Source organism: Trichosurus vulpecula, chromosome 2, assembly GCF_011100635.1.
Source record: "Trichosurus vulpecula isolate mTriVul1 chromosome 2, mTriVul1.pri, whole genome shotgun sequence".
Classification (NCBI taxonomy): Eukaryota; Metazoa; Chordata; class Mammalia; order Diprotodontia; family Phalangeridae; genus Trichosurus; species Trichosurus vulpecula.
The window spans coordinates 117,864,738-117,880,692 of NC_050574.1; the positions used below are offsets into that span (position 1 = coordinate 117,864,738).

Below are 15,955 nucleotides of genomic sequence, written 5' to 3' on the forward strand. Positions count from 1 at the left end.
CATTTCCATATACGTGGAATAGGGAAAAATAGTGATCACATTAATCATCAAATTTCTATTATGTATGATTTGCTTTTTCCCCCAACAATTATTATTTAATATTTTAGTTTTCAACATAAATTTCCACAAGATTTTGAGTTGCAAATTTTCTCCCCGTTTCTACCCTCCACCCACTCCAAGATGGCATATATTCTGATTGCCCCGTTCCCCAGTCAGCCCTCCCTTCTGTCACCCCATTTTCCCCCCATCCCCTTTCCCCTTACTTTCTTGTAGGGCAGGATAGAGTTCTATGCCCCATTGCCTGTATATCTTATTTCTCAGTTGCATGCAAAAGCAACTTTTTTTTTTTGAGCATCTGCTTTTAAAACTTTGAGTTCCAAATTCTCTCCCTTCTTCCCTTCCCACCCACCCTCCCTAAGAAGGCAAGCAATTCACCATAGGCCACACATGTATCATTATGTAAAACCCTTCCACAATACTCATGTTGTGAAAGACTAACTGTATTTCCCTCCATCCTATCTTGTCCCCCTTTATTCAGTTTTCTCTCTTGACCCTGTCCCTTTTCAAAAGTGTTTGCTTTTGATTACCTCCTCTCCATATCTGCCCTCCCTTCTATCATCCCTGTTCCCCCTACTTTCCTGTGGGGTAAGATACCCAATTGAGTGTGTATGTTATTCCCTCCTCAAGTCAAATCCGCTGAGAGCAAGATTCACTCATTCCGCCTCACCTGCCCCCTCTTCCCTTCCAACAGAACTGCTTTTTCGTGCTACTTTTGAGATAATTTACCCCATTCTATCTCTGCCTTTCTCCATCTCTCAATATATGCCTTTCTCACCTATTAATTTTATTTTAGATATCCCTTCATATTCAACTCACCCCGTGCTCTCGCACTCTGTGTGTGTGTGTGTGTGTGTGTGTGTGTGTGTGTGTGTGCATGCGTGTGTATATATATATTTTTTTTACCCTCAGAGCCTAATACTGAGAAAGGTCTCGCATCATCTTTCCATGTCGGAATATAAACAAAACAGTTCAACTTTAGTAAGTCCCTTACGATTTCTATTTCTTGATTACCTTTTCATGCTTCTCTTGATTCTTGTGTTTGAAAGTCAGATTTTCTGTTCAGCTCTGGTCTTTTCACTGAGAAAGCTTGAAAGTCCTCTATTTTATTGAAAGTCCATATTTTGCCTTGCAGCATGATACTCAGTTTTGCTGGGTAGGTGATTCTTGGTTTTAATCCTAGATCCTTTGACCTCCAGAATATCATATTCCAAGCCCTTCGATCCCTTAATGTAGAAGCTGCTAGATCTTGTGTTATCCTGATTGTGTTTCCACAATACCCAAAGTGTTTCTTTCTGGCTGCTTGCAGTATTTTCTCCTTGACCTGGGAACTCTGGAGTTTGGGTACAATGTTCCTAGGAGTTTTCTTTTTGGGATCTTTTTCAAGAGGTGATGGATGGATTCTTTCCATTTATGTTTTACCTTCTGGTTCTAGAATATCAGGGCAGTTCTCCTTTATAATTTCTTGAAAAATGATGTCTAAGCTCCTTTTTTGATCATGGCTTTCAGGTAGTTCAGTAATTTTTAAATGATCTCTCCTGGATCTGTTTACCAGATCAGTGGTTTTTCCAGTGAGATATTTCACGTGTTTTCCATTTTTTCATTCCTTTGGTTCTGTTTTATAATACCATGATTTCTCATGAAGTCACTAGCTTCCACTTGCTCCAGTCTAATTTTTAAGGTAGTATTTTCTTCAGTGGTCTTTTGGACCTCCTTTTCCGTTTGGCTAATTCTGCCTTTCAAGGCAATCTTCTCCTCATTATCTTTTTGGAGCTCTTTTGCCATTTGGATTAGTCTATTTTTTAAAGTGTTATTTTCTTCAGTATTTTTTTGGGTTTCCTTTAGCAAGTTGTTAACTTGTTTTTCATAGTTTTCTTGCATCACTCTCATTTCTCTTCCCAATTTTTCCTCTGCCTCTCTTACTTGCTTTTCCAAATCCTTTTTGAGCTTTTCCGTGGCCTGAGACCAATTCATATTTTTCTTGGAGGCTTTTGATGTAGGCTCTTTGACTTTGTTGACTTCTTCTGGCTGAATGTTTTTGTCTTCTTTGTCACCAAAAAGAAGATTCTAGAATCTGAGTCTGAGTCCTTTTTTGCTGCCTGGCCATATTCCCAGCCAACTACTTGACCTTTGAGCTTTTTGTCAGGGTATATGACTGCTTGTAGAGTGGAGAGTGCTTTGTCCCAAGCTTTAGGGGCTGTGCTGTTTTCAGAGCTACTTCTACACAGCAAGCTCTGCCATAGCAGTGCTCCTCCTCCCCCCAAGAACCGCCAACCAGGATTGTGACGGAGATCCAAGCAGGGCAGAGCTCCCTGTGCAGCAGCAAAGAGCTCCTTGCATTCCCGCTCTGATCCGCCTCTTGATTCCCTCCACCATGTGAACCAGGGACTGCAAAAGCAGCTCACTCTGTAGCTCTGGATGCAACTCGCAGGAGCTTCCTGTTGCTGGTGCCGCCACTACCACTGTGCCACCTCTGCCACTCCCAGGCCTGGGGCTGGACCTCTCTCACCCTGATCCAGCAGTTTTCCCACTAACCTACTCTGTAGTTTTTGGCGTTTGTGGGTTGAGAAGTCTGGTAACTGCCACAGCTCAATGATTCATGGCCCTCAGGCCTGCTCCGGCCCACTCCTGATCTGGTCTGTCCTGGTGCGGCTCATGCGGGGCTCTACTCTGCTCCCAGCACCATGTGATAGACCCTTCCCAGCGACCATCCAGGCTCCCCTGGGCTAGAGACCTGCTTCCCTCTGCTATTTCATGTGTTCCGCAGCTCTAGAATTTGTTCAGAGCCATTTTTTTGCAGGTGTTTGGAGGGATTTGGGGGAGAACTTAAGCAAGTCCCTGCTTTCCAGCTGCCATCTTGGATCTGCCCCCCTCTAGTCTGATTTGCTTTTTTTTAAAAGGTATATAATAAATTCATTACTTTCAGAGTTATCCTGCTTATCTGTCTTTGCTTCTGAACCTCTGTACTCCATGCATGTTCTTTTTAATGCTTCATGCCTCTTTTTCATGTCCCACATATTGGAAAAAAAGAGAAAAATTTTATAACAAGGAATCATAGTCACAAAACCAATCCACACACTAGCCATGTCCAAAAATGTATTTCTTCTACATCTTGAATCTATCTCCTTCCTCTCAGGAAAGGAATAGATCACTTTAGGACTGGGCCATGACTTGTTCTTAATAAAGCCATGCTGGCTCTTGTATTGCTTGTGAAATCTAGGTGATTTTAATTTAAATTTGACCCATGTCATATTATAGCATCCAGATCAGTGGGCTTAGAAGTTAGGAGAAGTGGGTTTTAGTTCCAGCCTTGTTGTTTAATAATTCAGTACACAAAGGCTTGATTCTTCTTCATCCCTTAGAGCTTCAATATCCTTATGTGTAACAAATATGATAATGTTTGCAGTCTATGCCTCACAGAGGTGTTATGAGGAAAGCACTTTGTTTACCATAAAGAATGTGAGCTGCTTTATTACTTCCATGTTATATTTAAAACATTATTTTTAGAAGTTTTATAACTTTTCTACCTTGATTTCTTTAGAGCTGGACAAAGCAGTTTGTTTAAATGACATTAAAGAATTTCTTGTACAGTCTTGAACATAATTTCAGGTGAAAAGAGCTAGCATTTGAAATTCTTCTTAGGTTGACATTATAGTTTTCATTGTTTATTATTGAATTATTAAATCAATTTCGTAGGTTAAGAAAAAGAGATTGATAGGTGGAACATATTAGGTACACAGTATATGGAAGCAACGAGCAAAGTAGGAAGCTCATTTTGTGTGATAAACTCCAAAGTTTATCAAAACCAGTGTTTGACAAACTATAAAACCCAAGCTACTGGAGCAAGAACTCACTCTTTGACAAAAACTGTTGGGAAAAATGGAAAACAGTCTGGCAGAAACTGGGTATAGACCAGTATCTCATACCACATTCCAAAATAAGTTCCAAATGGGTGTGTGACATAAACATAAACAGATTAGTGGAGCAAGGAAAAAAATACTGTGAGATCTATGGCAAAGGAAGAGTTTATGACCAAATGAGAGATAGTGTAAATTACGGAAGGTAAAATGGACAATTTTGATTCCATAAAATTGAAGAGTTTTTGCATAAACAAAACCAATGTGACTAAAAAATGAAAGGGAAACATAAATGAGAAAAATCTTTGCAAACAGTTTTCTCCAATAAAGGTCTGATTTCTAAGATGTATAGGAATTGATTCAGGTTCTTAGGAACAAAAGCCATTTCCCAATTAACGATTGGTCAAAGCATATGAACAGGTAGTTTTCAGAGGAAGAAATGCAAACTATCCATAGCCTTATGAAAAAATGCTCTAAATCACAAATAGAGAAATGCAAATTAAAACAACCCTGATGTACCACCTCATACTTATCAGACGTTTGAGGGGCTGTGGGAAAATGGCTACATTAATGTACTGCTGGTGGAGCTGTGAATTGGTCTGGCCATTTTGGAAAGCAAGGTGGAACTATGTTTAAAAAGTTACTAAACTGTCCATGCCCCTTTGACCCAGTGATACCACTACTAGGACTGTAGCCCAAAGAGATTAAAAAAAGAGGAAAAGAACTCATATGTACAAAAATATTTCTAGAAGCTCTTTTTGTGGTAGCAAAGAATTGGAAACTGAGAGGATGTTGATAAATTGGAGAATGGATGAATAGTTTTACCAGGCCTGCACAACCTACGCCCCCCAGGCATGCCAAAGGATTTCTGGTGGCCTGCAAGCAGTCAAAGGTTGTGAAGGCCTGGTTTATCCAATAATAACATTTTGTAAAGACAAACAGTTTCGAAAGACTTAAAAAACTATTATAGTCAACACAGTGACCAATCATAATTCAAAGGATTCATGGTGAAATTTTGTAACCACAGTCCTCCCTACCCCATTGAAAGGTGATGAACTCAGAGTCCTGATTGAAACTTTTTTTTTTTAATATGGCCAATGTGAGAATTGGTTTTGCTCAACTACACATTTGTAATGGGGGTTTGTTTTGTTTTTCTTATTTTCTCATTGGGGTGAGGGGTAGAAGGAGGTAGAGAGGGGAAGAATACTGAACTGAAAATAATATAAAATTACATTGAAACATTTTAAAAAATTGACATCAGTAACATCTTTTGGTTTCTTCTTCCTATTGTAGCATCTCACTGACACCTCCCACGGTGTAAGAAACAAGTGCCTGCAGTTACTCGGCAATCTGGGCTCTTTGGACAAAAATGTTGCCAAGGATGCTGAAGGCCAGGCTACCAAAGATGTCCAGAAGATTATAGGGGATTATTTCGTGGATCAGGATCCTCGTGTTCGGACGGCAGCTATAAAAGCAATGGTAAATAAAATTGTCAAAATGAATTAGGGACAGTTTTGTTTTGTTTTGTATTTGGGTCAAACTATTGTTAATGTATCATGTGCCCTTGTATATATCTTTTTCTTGGCAGGGCCTTCAGATTTAGTTTCAGAACTTAAGATTTTCTAGAAGTGAAAAACATGAATTCTTATGTAATGTGATTAGACTTTATGATCCCTGACTCTTTGAGGTCAAGACCTGGGGGGTTTGTTTTTTTTTTAAATCTTTGTGCCCCTTACAATGCCCACTATAATGAGGACTTGGTAAATATTTATTGAATGCATGGTGGCTTATGGTATGTTTCAAAATGTGTGTGTTCCAGTGTTTCTGTTTGTCATATATACTTCATACGTACGTATTAAGTGTTTGTGTGTCAAAGTGCATCTTCATGTGTGTGATTTCTAAATGTGTCTTCATCCATGCACCTCTAAGTCTAGGAGTCTGCACAATGTGATATGTGTCTTGTATATATATTTCTGTAAGGGGTCTATGTGTGTGTGTGTGCCCAGGTGAGTGTGATTAGAAAAGGAAATCATCATTAAAAGTTAGCACATCTTCTTACAGACCAGGTCATATCAGACTAACCTCATGTCCCTCTTTGACAGGATAATCAGACTGGTTGATAATGAGTTGCCATCCCCATTATAAATTTAGGTTTCAATAAAATATGTGGCAGATTCACTTATGTTCTATTGTAAATAAGATGGAGAAAAAAGGTTGAGGCTTGGTGAGTCACAATCAGTGAAGTAAGGGAACAAGGGACTTGAGAAGAGAACAGTGTAGAGCTGAACTAGTTCACCAAGGGGTCAGTATGGGGAAAGGAGGAGAGAGTGGCCAGTCAAGGCTAGATGGCCTGGGAGAGAACTGATTAGAGGTCACAGTGTGGACAACGAGCAGAATTTGGTAAGGGAAAACAGGGAGAGGTGGAAAGCCAATAGCTTATGACTAGATGGGGCGGGTTTCAGAATTCTTAATACTTTAGAGGCTAGGGTTCAACCACCTCTGATGTATAGTACCTGTGTGACCTTGGGCAGGCCACTTCACTTCACTGGGCCTTTTGTTTTCTTCTCTATAAAGTGAGAGGATTGGAGTTGATGGCCCCTGGGCTCCCTTCATGTTCTAGCTCTGTGATCAAATGGAGTATTTGAAGGGCTGCCATTTGGAAAGAGGATTAGAGTCATTCTGCTTGGCCACAGAGGGTGGCAGTTTTACAGAGACATATTGAAAGTTGATTGAGGAAAACCTTCCTAAACTTTAGAGTTAGCCCCAAGTGCAGTGGGCTGCCTGAGAAGCTAGAATTCCATTTATTGGAGGTGTTAGAGAAAAAGCTGGACTATGGCTTGTTGGAGAAGGAATTTTTGTTCAGTTACAGTTTGAACTGATGCCTTCTGCGCTCAGGTCATTCATTCTTTCAGATTTTGCACATGTCTGTGTGTGAGCATGTGACTGAGCGGCTGTGATGGGATGTTTCTGTTTTTGTACTTTGTTATGCTTTAGTGAAAGTTCCCCTGGGCTTGTACATAGCAGCTAGGACTGATTCAAGAATTAGCTGGCTTTTAATGCTGTGGAGGTTGAAAGCGTAACACTTGAGGAGTAGTATTTAGGGGTTTTTTTCCCCTGCTTTTGATATATAGGTGAAATGATTTTTTTTCTTTAGCTCTTCCTTCCTCAGATAGCCTGTTTATTAGTTTTATTGCTGCCTTTCCCACTTATATCCCATTCATTTCTGAATACACCCCTCTTACTTGTCTTTCCTTTTAACAAATAATAAAAAAGGAAAAAGGGATCAGCAAGATTAAACGGCACAGTGAGCCCTTTCTAACAGCATATGCACCATTTCACACCTGTGGTCCTTCACCTCTCCAAGGGAAGTATAGAGATATGGTTTTGTTATTTCTCCTCTAAGGCCAAGCCTTGTTTTTATAATTGTACAATGTTCAGTTTTATTGTTCCCGCTAGTTTTGTTGTTGTGCTTATATAGATTTTTTCACTCTGCATCAGTTTATTTAAGTCTTCCCCTATTTCCCCTCAGGCTACTTCTTAATATAACCAAATTCTTCTCACAGCCGTATCTGAGCACTGAGGGGTTGATGCCTGGGTCATTTCCTCAGTTTGCCTTATTAGTTTGACATCTTCAACAAAAGGTTCTTATTAAATATTTGTTCAAGTTCTTTAATCGTGCAGCTCTGATACTGAGGGAAAGAGTACCTGGCTGTGTGTCTTGGCTCCATCCTTGGGACCCTGACCAAGTTAGTTCACCTCTTAGCTTTATTTTCCTCAAGTGTTCAGTGGCATTTCCATTACCTATTCCCCAGAGTTGTTGGAAGGAAAGCACTGTGCAAACTGTGAGGTTCCTTGGAAATGTTAATAGTGTTATGTTAATATCAGATAAACCCGTCCAAATGTTGAAGATGTCATTTCTTTTTTCTCTAGTTGCAGCTCCATGAAAGAGGACTGAAATTACATCAAACAATTTATAACCAGGTAACTCAATGACTTTTGTCATGAGGGTTGGGGAGGCTTTTTATTTCTGAGGCCAAACAAGTGAAAGTTGTTGGCTTTGGGTGATGGGAAGTTTTAGATCAGTTGGGGTTCCACAGAGCAGGTGGATTTTAGGAGAAAAACAAAACAGTCAGCCATTCCAGCTCTTTGTGACTGGAAGCATGAAAGTAATCCCTCTTGCTTAGAATTTTTCTTTTCTAGAATTTAGAATTCTAGAATTTTTCCATATACTATCATTGAATCAGAAAGCTGTGCTTTGTTGTCACAGGGTTAATATGGAAATAAAAGGCATGTTTAATGTGAGGGCAGTGCCCTGAGCCTCCACACCAGCCTTTTCTAGGAAACGTACCAGGTAATGCAGTAATTTTTGTGTGCCATCTCTGGCACACTGTGCCTGTAGCCCCTCCAAATCTTACCTCATGGCTACTGTCCTCGTATATACTGTGTTCTAGCCACACTACATTATTTTCTGTCTCCAACTATGTCCTGTACTCCACTGACTTATCACCACTTCTTAAGACGTTCCCAATCACGGAATCCTCCTTCCCTTATGTCCTACCTCTCCCCGGTGGCATCCTTCCGCCTTTCAAGGCCTGTCTCAAATACCATTTCCTAGACGCCTTTCTTGATCTCATCCCACTAAGGTGATTTCTCCCAATCTGCTCTCATAGCACATTATATTTCCCTGTGCCCTAATCATATTCTAATTTAATTGGACGTGTCTTCTATCCTATTCCAAGCTCCTAGAAGATAGTGACATAGTTTATCTGATTTTGTTATCTTCCTCATTGCCTAACAAAGTATATTGCATGTGCATGGATGGACTTGTAATCTTATCATTTTGAGGACTCCCTCCACTGATGCAAATTACAGTCTGCCCATATTCCTTGTTTTATGAAATTTTTTGTCCATATTTTCTAAGAAATTCTAAATTTTCTAATATATCCAGAGCTCTACTCAGTGCACTTGGCAGGCCTTATTCTTCTTCTCTTAGGGTCTTAGGAATACTTAAGATACTCATTCTCAATACATAACTAGCCTATTTCCTGTTGTGGTCATACATGTTCTCTGTAATGCCTTTCATTGTTATTTTGTTTATATAATTAATTATGCTAATTGTTTTTTTCTAATGTTGAACTTTCCTTGCACCCCTGGTACGGATCCAACTTGGTTATAGTAAATTATTTTCAACTTATGTACACACATGCGTGAATACATATAAGTGAGGGCGTTATTTAAAATTTTTGCATCAACGTAAGTGAGCTTAGTGAGAAATAGTCTATATTTCTCTTTCTCTACCTTGTCTTCCTGATTTGGCTATCAGGATGGATGATATTTGTTTCATAAAAGGAGTTTCATAGGATGCTATTTGTCTCTGTATTTGAGAATAACTTTTAGCATAGGGATTAATTGCTCTCTAGATGTCTGATAGAATTCACTCATAAATCTCTTTGAGCCATGTTCCTTTTCTTTGGCCTTTCATTTGTGACATTCTGGATTTCTTTCTTTTCTGCATTTCTTGGTTTTTTTAGTTGGAGTATTTTATATTTTTCTAGCTATTCATAAATTAATTTTGAATTCTCAGTTTTGTTGGTGTATAATTATGTACAGTACTTTTTGATAATTCTTTTCCTTTATGTTATGAATTTACTCTGTTCATTTTCTTTTTCTTGATTATGTTGGCTGTGCTTTGTTGATTTGGTTAGTCTTAAAAAAACAACTCTTTGTTTATCTGTTCTGTGGGATTTTTTTGCTTTTGAATTTGTTTCTCCTCTAAAGTTTGAGATTTCTCCTTGTTCTTGTTTCAGGGTTCCTAACTTGTATCTATTTAATTGCACACCCGGTTCGTCGTTTGCTCTGTGACATTTTTGCTGCTCTTCCATCACAACTCCTTTTTGGTGGCATTCTGCAGCCGCTTATGCCCATCACTTATGTTCAGTTGTCCTTTGAGGCATTTGCAGTAATTCTGTTGTGGTCATGATGTTCTGTGATTCCCAGTCATATCACATCTTTAGCATGATGGGTGGTATTAAAAAGATTGAGGTTTGATAGCCTTGTGATCATTGAAAGTATTACAAAATTTCCCAAATGCATTTTTGTCTAATCATTTCCTCTTCCATTTGGCCCCAGCTTATTATCATCTTTAGGATTTGAATAGGGTGGCACAGGACTTGGAGTCCAGAGAGATCTGGGTTCGATTCCTGCTTCAGACTTTTACTAGCTATATGACCTTAAACTCTCTGTCTCTTTCCTCATCTGTAAAATGGGGACAGTAATAACAATACCTACTTCACAGGGTGATTGGTGATTGGATTAAATGAGATAACATGTAAAGAGCTTTGTAAATGTTAAAGTGCTATATAAATCACTGTTGTTGAAGGTGTGCTTATTAGTGGACTAACTGGATGTCACACAGCTAGTAAGTGTGTCAAGTGTCTGAGGCCGGATTTGAACTCGGGTCCTCCTGACTCCGGGGCCGGAGCTGTAGAGACTCACTGCGCCGCCTAGCTGCCCTCACTGGACGTCTTATCTGGCTGCATGGTGTCATCTGGGCAATATATGTTTTTTTCATCCAAGGTCCCTCCACCGCACCACCACCATCCCCAGTGTGGGTGATGATTATCTTTCCTATTGCTGTGGGTTTCCCTGAGGAGCTTTTTTAGGGTTCCAGGTTCTAAAACAATTTGTACATTGCCATCTGCAAACAGTAATGTGGTGCAGTGGATGGAGTGGACCAGGAGTCGAGAAGCTTGGATTCAGATCCAGCCTCAGATATTTCCTAGTTGTGTGACTCTGGGCAAGCCACTTAACCTCTGTCGGCCTCGCTTTCCCACCTTCCAGAGTTGTTGTGAGGCTCAGATGAGATGTTTGTAAAGCACTTAGCACAGCGCCTGGCACATAGCGGTTGCTTAATAAATATTTGTTTCCTTCCTTCCTCACTTTTTCATCGATGTTCTTTGGCTTGTTATTGATTCTCTTGCGAGCCTCAGTCATGTGAGATTATAGGCATTTTGTAGCCAAAGGCCTGTGAAAATACTCATTTGCCACGGGGCTTTTATGTGGCATGACACTCACTTAAGATAATGGAACAGTATTCCTAAAGGCTGTATGATTGTGTTACTACAACTACAGTTGCTTTGGTGATAAGGGGTAAGCGGTGCTGTAGTTGTTAGATGAAATACTAGAAAAATCAGAATTATTTTATTCAACCGTAAGTCTCTATTTACTCAGCCAAATTCCATCCCCATTTTTGTTTTTTCAGATAAGTATGCAAGAAGGCTGCCCCAAGGGTCACCAGAGGCCAAAGATTCCACACCCCAAATCTATAACAACAAATGTGTATTAAGTGAGCACTATGTACAGTGTGAGGGAAATAAAAGTTTTAGATCAGAAATGGAACTTATAAATTGTTGGAGGTTAAGGTGATATTACAGCATAAATAGATTAAAGAATTATAAAATAAAGTTATTTATTCTAATGACCCAAGTATGTTTTAATTGCCCTAATCTATCTGTCTTATCTTCCTTTCAAAAATAGCTTGAAAATCACTTTGGGGAATGAAAGAGGAATATATAATTAAAATATTATTGGAAACTTTGATTACAGGCCTGTAAACTGCTCTCTGATGATTATGAACAAGTACGCAGTGCTGCTGTCCAGTTGATTTGGGTTCTTAGTCAGCTCTATCCTGAAAGGTCAGTATGGGAGTGAGAAGAAACTTCTGTTCATCATAGAACAATCTTTCCCTTCCCACTCATAAAACCCCAACAGAACTCACTGGGAATGTACAAGGTTCACATGATAGAAGGATGTGAAAATGCTGTGTTATTGTTGCTGAACCAAATAATTATGAATGACTGCCTGTTTCAGAACACTGAGTCATCATGTTTCCCAGTGCTATAACTAGATTGATTTATGTTGCTTCGTATTCCAAGAGTAAAACTATGTATTCTGATCAACTTGCTGTAGGACTAGGCTTGTTTATTGTTGTGTTTTTAATGTTTCCACCTACGTTACACTCATTTTTTATGTTGATCCCAAACTTAAGAACTCATGTTTTGGAACATGCTCTTTTTTTTTAAATTTTTTTTATTTAGCATTGTCCCCATTCCTTCTTCTAATGAGGAAATTCGCTTAGTCGATGATGCCTTTGGAAAAATTTGTCACATGGTCAGTGATGGTTCTTGGGTGGTCCGAGTCCAAGCAGCAAAGCTTTTGGTACGTCATATTTACTTTATTCTCTCTGTTAATATTAGATACAAGGTTTGGTTTCGGGGGGGGATGTTTATTTATAAAAACAGTGAACTTATGTATTTAATATTTTAATTAATTAATTTATTTATTTAATAATTTAATAAATTAATTTAATTAATTAATATGATGATAGAATTTGCCCTTTAAATAGTAAGCTTCCCTCATTCATTTCAGTATGATTTAATTTGTATACAACTTTTCAGGATTGCATACCTTCTATAAAGCAAAGCATTGAATGACAGCATTCTAGTCCTAGCTCTCTCAGTGATGTGACCTCGAAAAAAACCACCTAACCCTTCTTCTTGTGTGTGATACCTTATGTAAAGTAATATAATGATGTAAAGCTATATTTAGAGGCACATAGCTGCATGATCGATTGGTTAGGGCTCCTGCCCTGTGAATTGAACTTTGAATCAAGCTCTCAGTGAAGATGTACTTTCTACATTAATACAGGTTGTCCACTGGTCTGCTACTAAGTGACTTGCCCAAGGTCACATAGCCATTATGTGTCAGAAGTAGGACTTGAATCCAGGATTTCACCTTGGAAGTTAGCCCTTTATCCAGGGCATAATACTGCCTCATAGCTACATTGGAAATGTGGTTATCATGTTTGATCCTCCCTTAGTGAGGACACCACAGCCCTGATCCTACTGTTGCCCTACCAAACCAGGGTAAATTTTATGGAACATATCTTTTCCCACAATCTCTGTAGAGACTATAAAAAACTGTAATTGTTTCCAAGCAGTCTTACTTATAGAACAGGTATCCTTGGGGCCTCTGATAGAGGCCTGCACTTTTGGCATCATTATCATTGCTGTTATACAGTAGTGATGAAGATGATGACGATACTCTACATTTATAGAGGCCTTTCCAGTTTGTGTACTGCATAGGTAGTGTGTTAGTCCCACTTTGCAAAACTGATGAAACTGAGACACGATGCTAGGTCTTACCATGTTTTTTCTGCTTTATTTGCTATGCTATAATAAAATGCAAATCACTTTTCAAAATTTAATATATGTATTGGTCTAGAAAATAACACACCATGTATGGTTGCTTCACTTGGGCAAGGTATGTCAAAAAGGTGCCCTTTGAAGACATTCAGCCCTGAAAGGTAGTAGCAGAAACTCTTGACTCTGATTAGGTAGGCATAGGTCCTCCCTAGAATGTTGGAAATTATGTGAAAAGTAAAACAGAACTCAGTGGAAATGTACAGGGTTCACATGATGGAAGGATGTGAAAGTGCCATGTTGTTACTATTACCTAACCAAAGACACTAGAATCATCCATTGCATCCTGGGCCATCTCCAGTTGTCCTGAAGAGAAAGTGAGGTCACGACTTTGCGCAGCTCTGCCTTATTTAAATCGAATTCACCCAGAAGTCAAGACATCACCCTGTGGTGTCATTGGTCCTCTTTGAAAACGAAGGACAAACAACAACCAGTTATTCTTCTCTTCTCATTAGACTGTAAGCTCCTTGAAGTCAGGGACTGTCTTTTGCCTCTTTTTGTATCCCCAGTGCTTAACGCAGTGCCTGGCACATAGTGGGCATTTAATAAGTGTTTATCGATTGATTGATCTTCCCCCTCTTTTTTTTTTCCCTCTATCTTACAATCTCCCTTCACTGTCACAGGGACACTCCAGAGAATGAAGTCACACATTGATATTTAATGTGATCTTTCTTCCACTTTCTCTGTAACTGAAACAAAACCATTGTTGTATTTACTAATTTAAACATTTTAAGGTCCTTTTGAAGTCTTTTTACTTTTATTTACTTTTTTGAATTCTGTTACTTTTGTGCAAAAGGACTATTTGTAAATTTCGTAAGATTTAGTAATGAATATGTTACTGTCAGATGAAAGAAAAAGCATTCTTCTAGGACTCAAGTGACTTTAGTTGTAGCCCTGGCTCTGGTGCTTTCTATCCGTGTGATGTTGGGCAAGGCCAGTAAACTCTTAAGGCTCAGTATCCTCAGTATTAGTCGTACCGTTTTCATACGCTACCATGAGGTAAATAGACTAAGCATTATTGTCTCTCCCTTTCCCGCCCTCCCTCTTCCTCTTCTCTCCTCCCCCACCCCTTCTCTCTTCTCCCCTTCTATTTCTCTTTTTAAAGTGTCTCTTTTTGACAGATGAGGAGCCAAGCTCAGGGGGCTTAAGTGAACCCTGCTCTGCTTCTCTCATCTACAAAATGAAGGCATTAGACTAGGTTATCTTTGAGGTAACTTCTAGCTCTGACCTTTGCTTCTGTGGAAGTTGTCAGTCGAGCAGCATGCATTTGTTAAGCACCTGCTGTGGTAGGCCAGGTACTGTGCGTTGTACTGGGTCAGAAAGCCCCTTCAGAAGCTTTTGCTTGTTGAGAGAAGCCGTATGCATATCAGTAAGTGGATGCAGAACATTGCTAGGGTGGAGCAGGAGTGGGAAGGGGAGGGACAGTGAGGGGTAAGTCAGGAGAGGCTTCCTCCTCTCTCTCTCCCAGGGGTCAATTTCCCTGGACCTGAATTTTTGTTTGCATGTTACTCTGGCAATAAAGGTATGTAAGAATTACAGATTTTTTAAAAATGGCCTTTTCATTTAATATTTACCAAATAGGTGGTACCTAAAAGTTTAAAACCAGTGTGAAAAAGCACTCTTCAACTTGTAGATTTATTAAAAGGTCCTTTCCCATATTTATCAAGTACCTTCTTTGTGCCAAAATCCTGGCTCTGGTGCTTGCGGAGAGAAAAAGCTGACCTCAGGCGTGCTGTGCTTCGTGAAGCTTGCGCTCTGCTTGGGAATGTGTAACATGCACATTTTCCCCCTTCAGATTCCTTATTCTTCAAGAATCAGTTCAGTTGTGTCTTACTACATTTAGCCTTCCCTAATTTCCCCCCTTCCATCACACCCCTTCCCCTCACAACAGATGGTGTTTTCGCCCTTGTCAAATATTCTTAGAAGAGTCCGTTACCATTTATTAAGCCCCTTCTATGTGTCAGTCACTGGGGATACAAAGAAAGGCACAAGACAGTCTCTGCCCTCAAGGAGCTCACAATCTAATGAGGGAGACCACATAAAAAGAAGCAGAAAAGTGGGGGTGGGGTAGAGAAGGGGAGAAAGGTTTGGGTGCGGGGAGCATGATGGAGTCATGAAGCTGGGGAGTGAAATGATCTGAAGAGCTGTGGGTTTTCCATAGAACACTTTTATCATTCAGGCACCTGTCATTTATTAAACATCTAACATATGTCAGGTACAGTGCTAAGCACTGGAGATACGAAGAAAGGCAAACAGCAGCTTCTGCTTCAAGGAGTTCACAGCCTAATGGAAGGGATAGCATGCAAACAGCTCCATACAAACAAGATCTATACAGGATAGATTAGGGATAATCTCAGAGAGAAGGGAAGATGAATGAAGACTGGGAAAGATGTCCTGGTAGGACTTGAGCTGGCCTTTGAAGGAAGCCAAGACAAGTAGGAGGCAGAGATGAGGAGAGATCATGTTCCAGGCATGGGAGACAGCCAGGGAGAATTCACTGAGTCAGGAGGGGGAGGATCCTTGTTTGAACTCTGGATCACCAAGTCCAGAGAAGAGAGAACTGGAAAGGTAGGAGTGGGCCAAATGATGAAGGATTTTAAAAACCAAAGAGAAGATTTTATATTTGATCCTGGAGGTAACAGGGACCAACGAGATTATTGAACAGGAGGTGATGTGATCAGATCTGTACTTTAGAAAGATCAATTTGACAGCTGAGTAGAGGATGGACTGGAGTGATGAGAATGAGGCATGGAGAAGAGCCAGCAGACTCTCGTGATAATC

At 39.7% G+C, this 15,955-nt stretch overlaps 1 protein-coding gene across 1 annotated transcript in view; it reads left to right on the top strand.

The window, feature by feature from the left end:
• INTS4 (integrator complex subunit 4) overlaps positions 1-15,955 on the top strand; it is a 98,045-nt gene that overhangs the window by 19,216 nt on the left and 62,874 nt on the right. The window contains exons 5-8 of the mRNA XM_036745456.1: positions 5,208-5,393; positions 7,845-7,895; positions 11,520-11,608; positions 12,011-12,131. Of these exons, the coding sequence (XP_036601351.1) occupies positions 5,208-5,393; positions 7,845-7,895; positions 11,520-11,608; positions 12,011-12,131 (447 nt within the window). The remainder of the gene's footprint in view (positions 1-5,207; positions 5,394-7,844; positions 7,896-11,519; positions 11,609-12,010; positions 12,132-15,955) is intronic.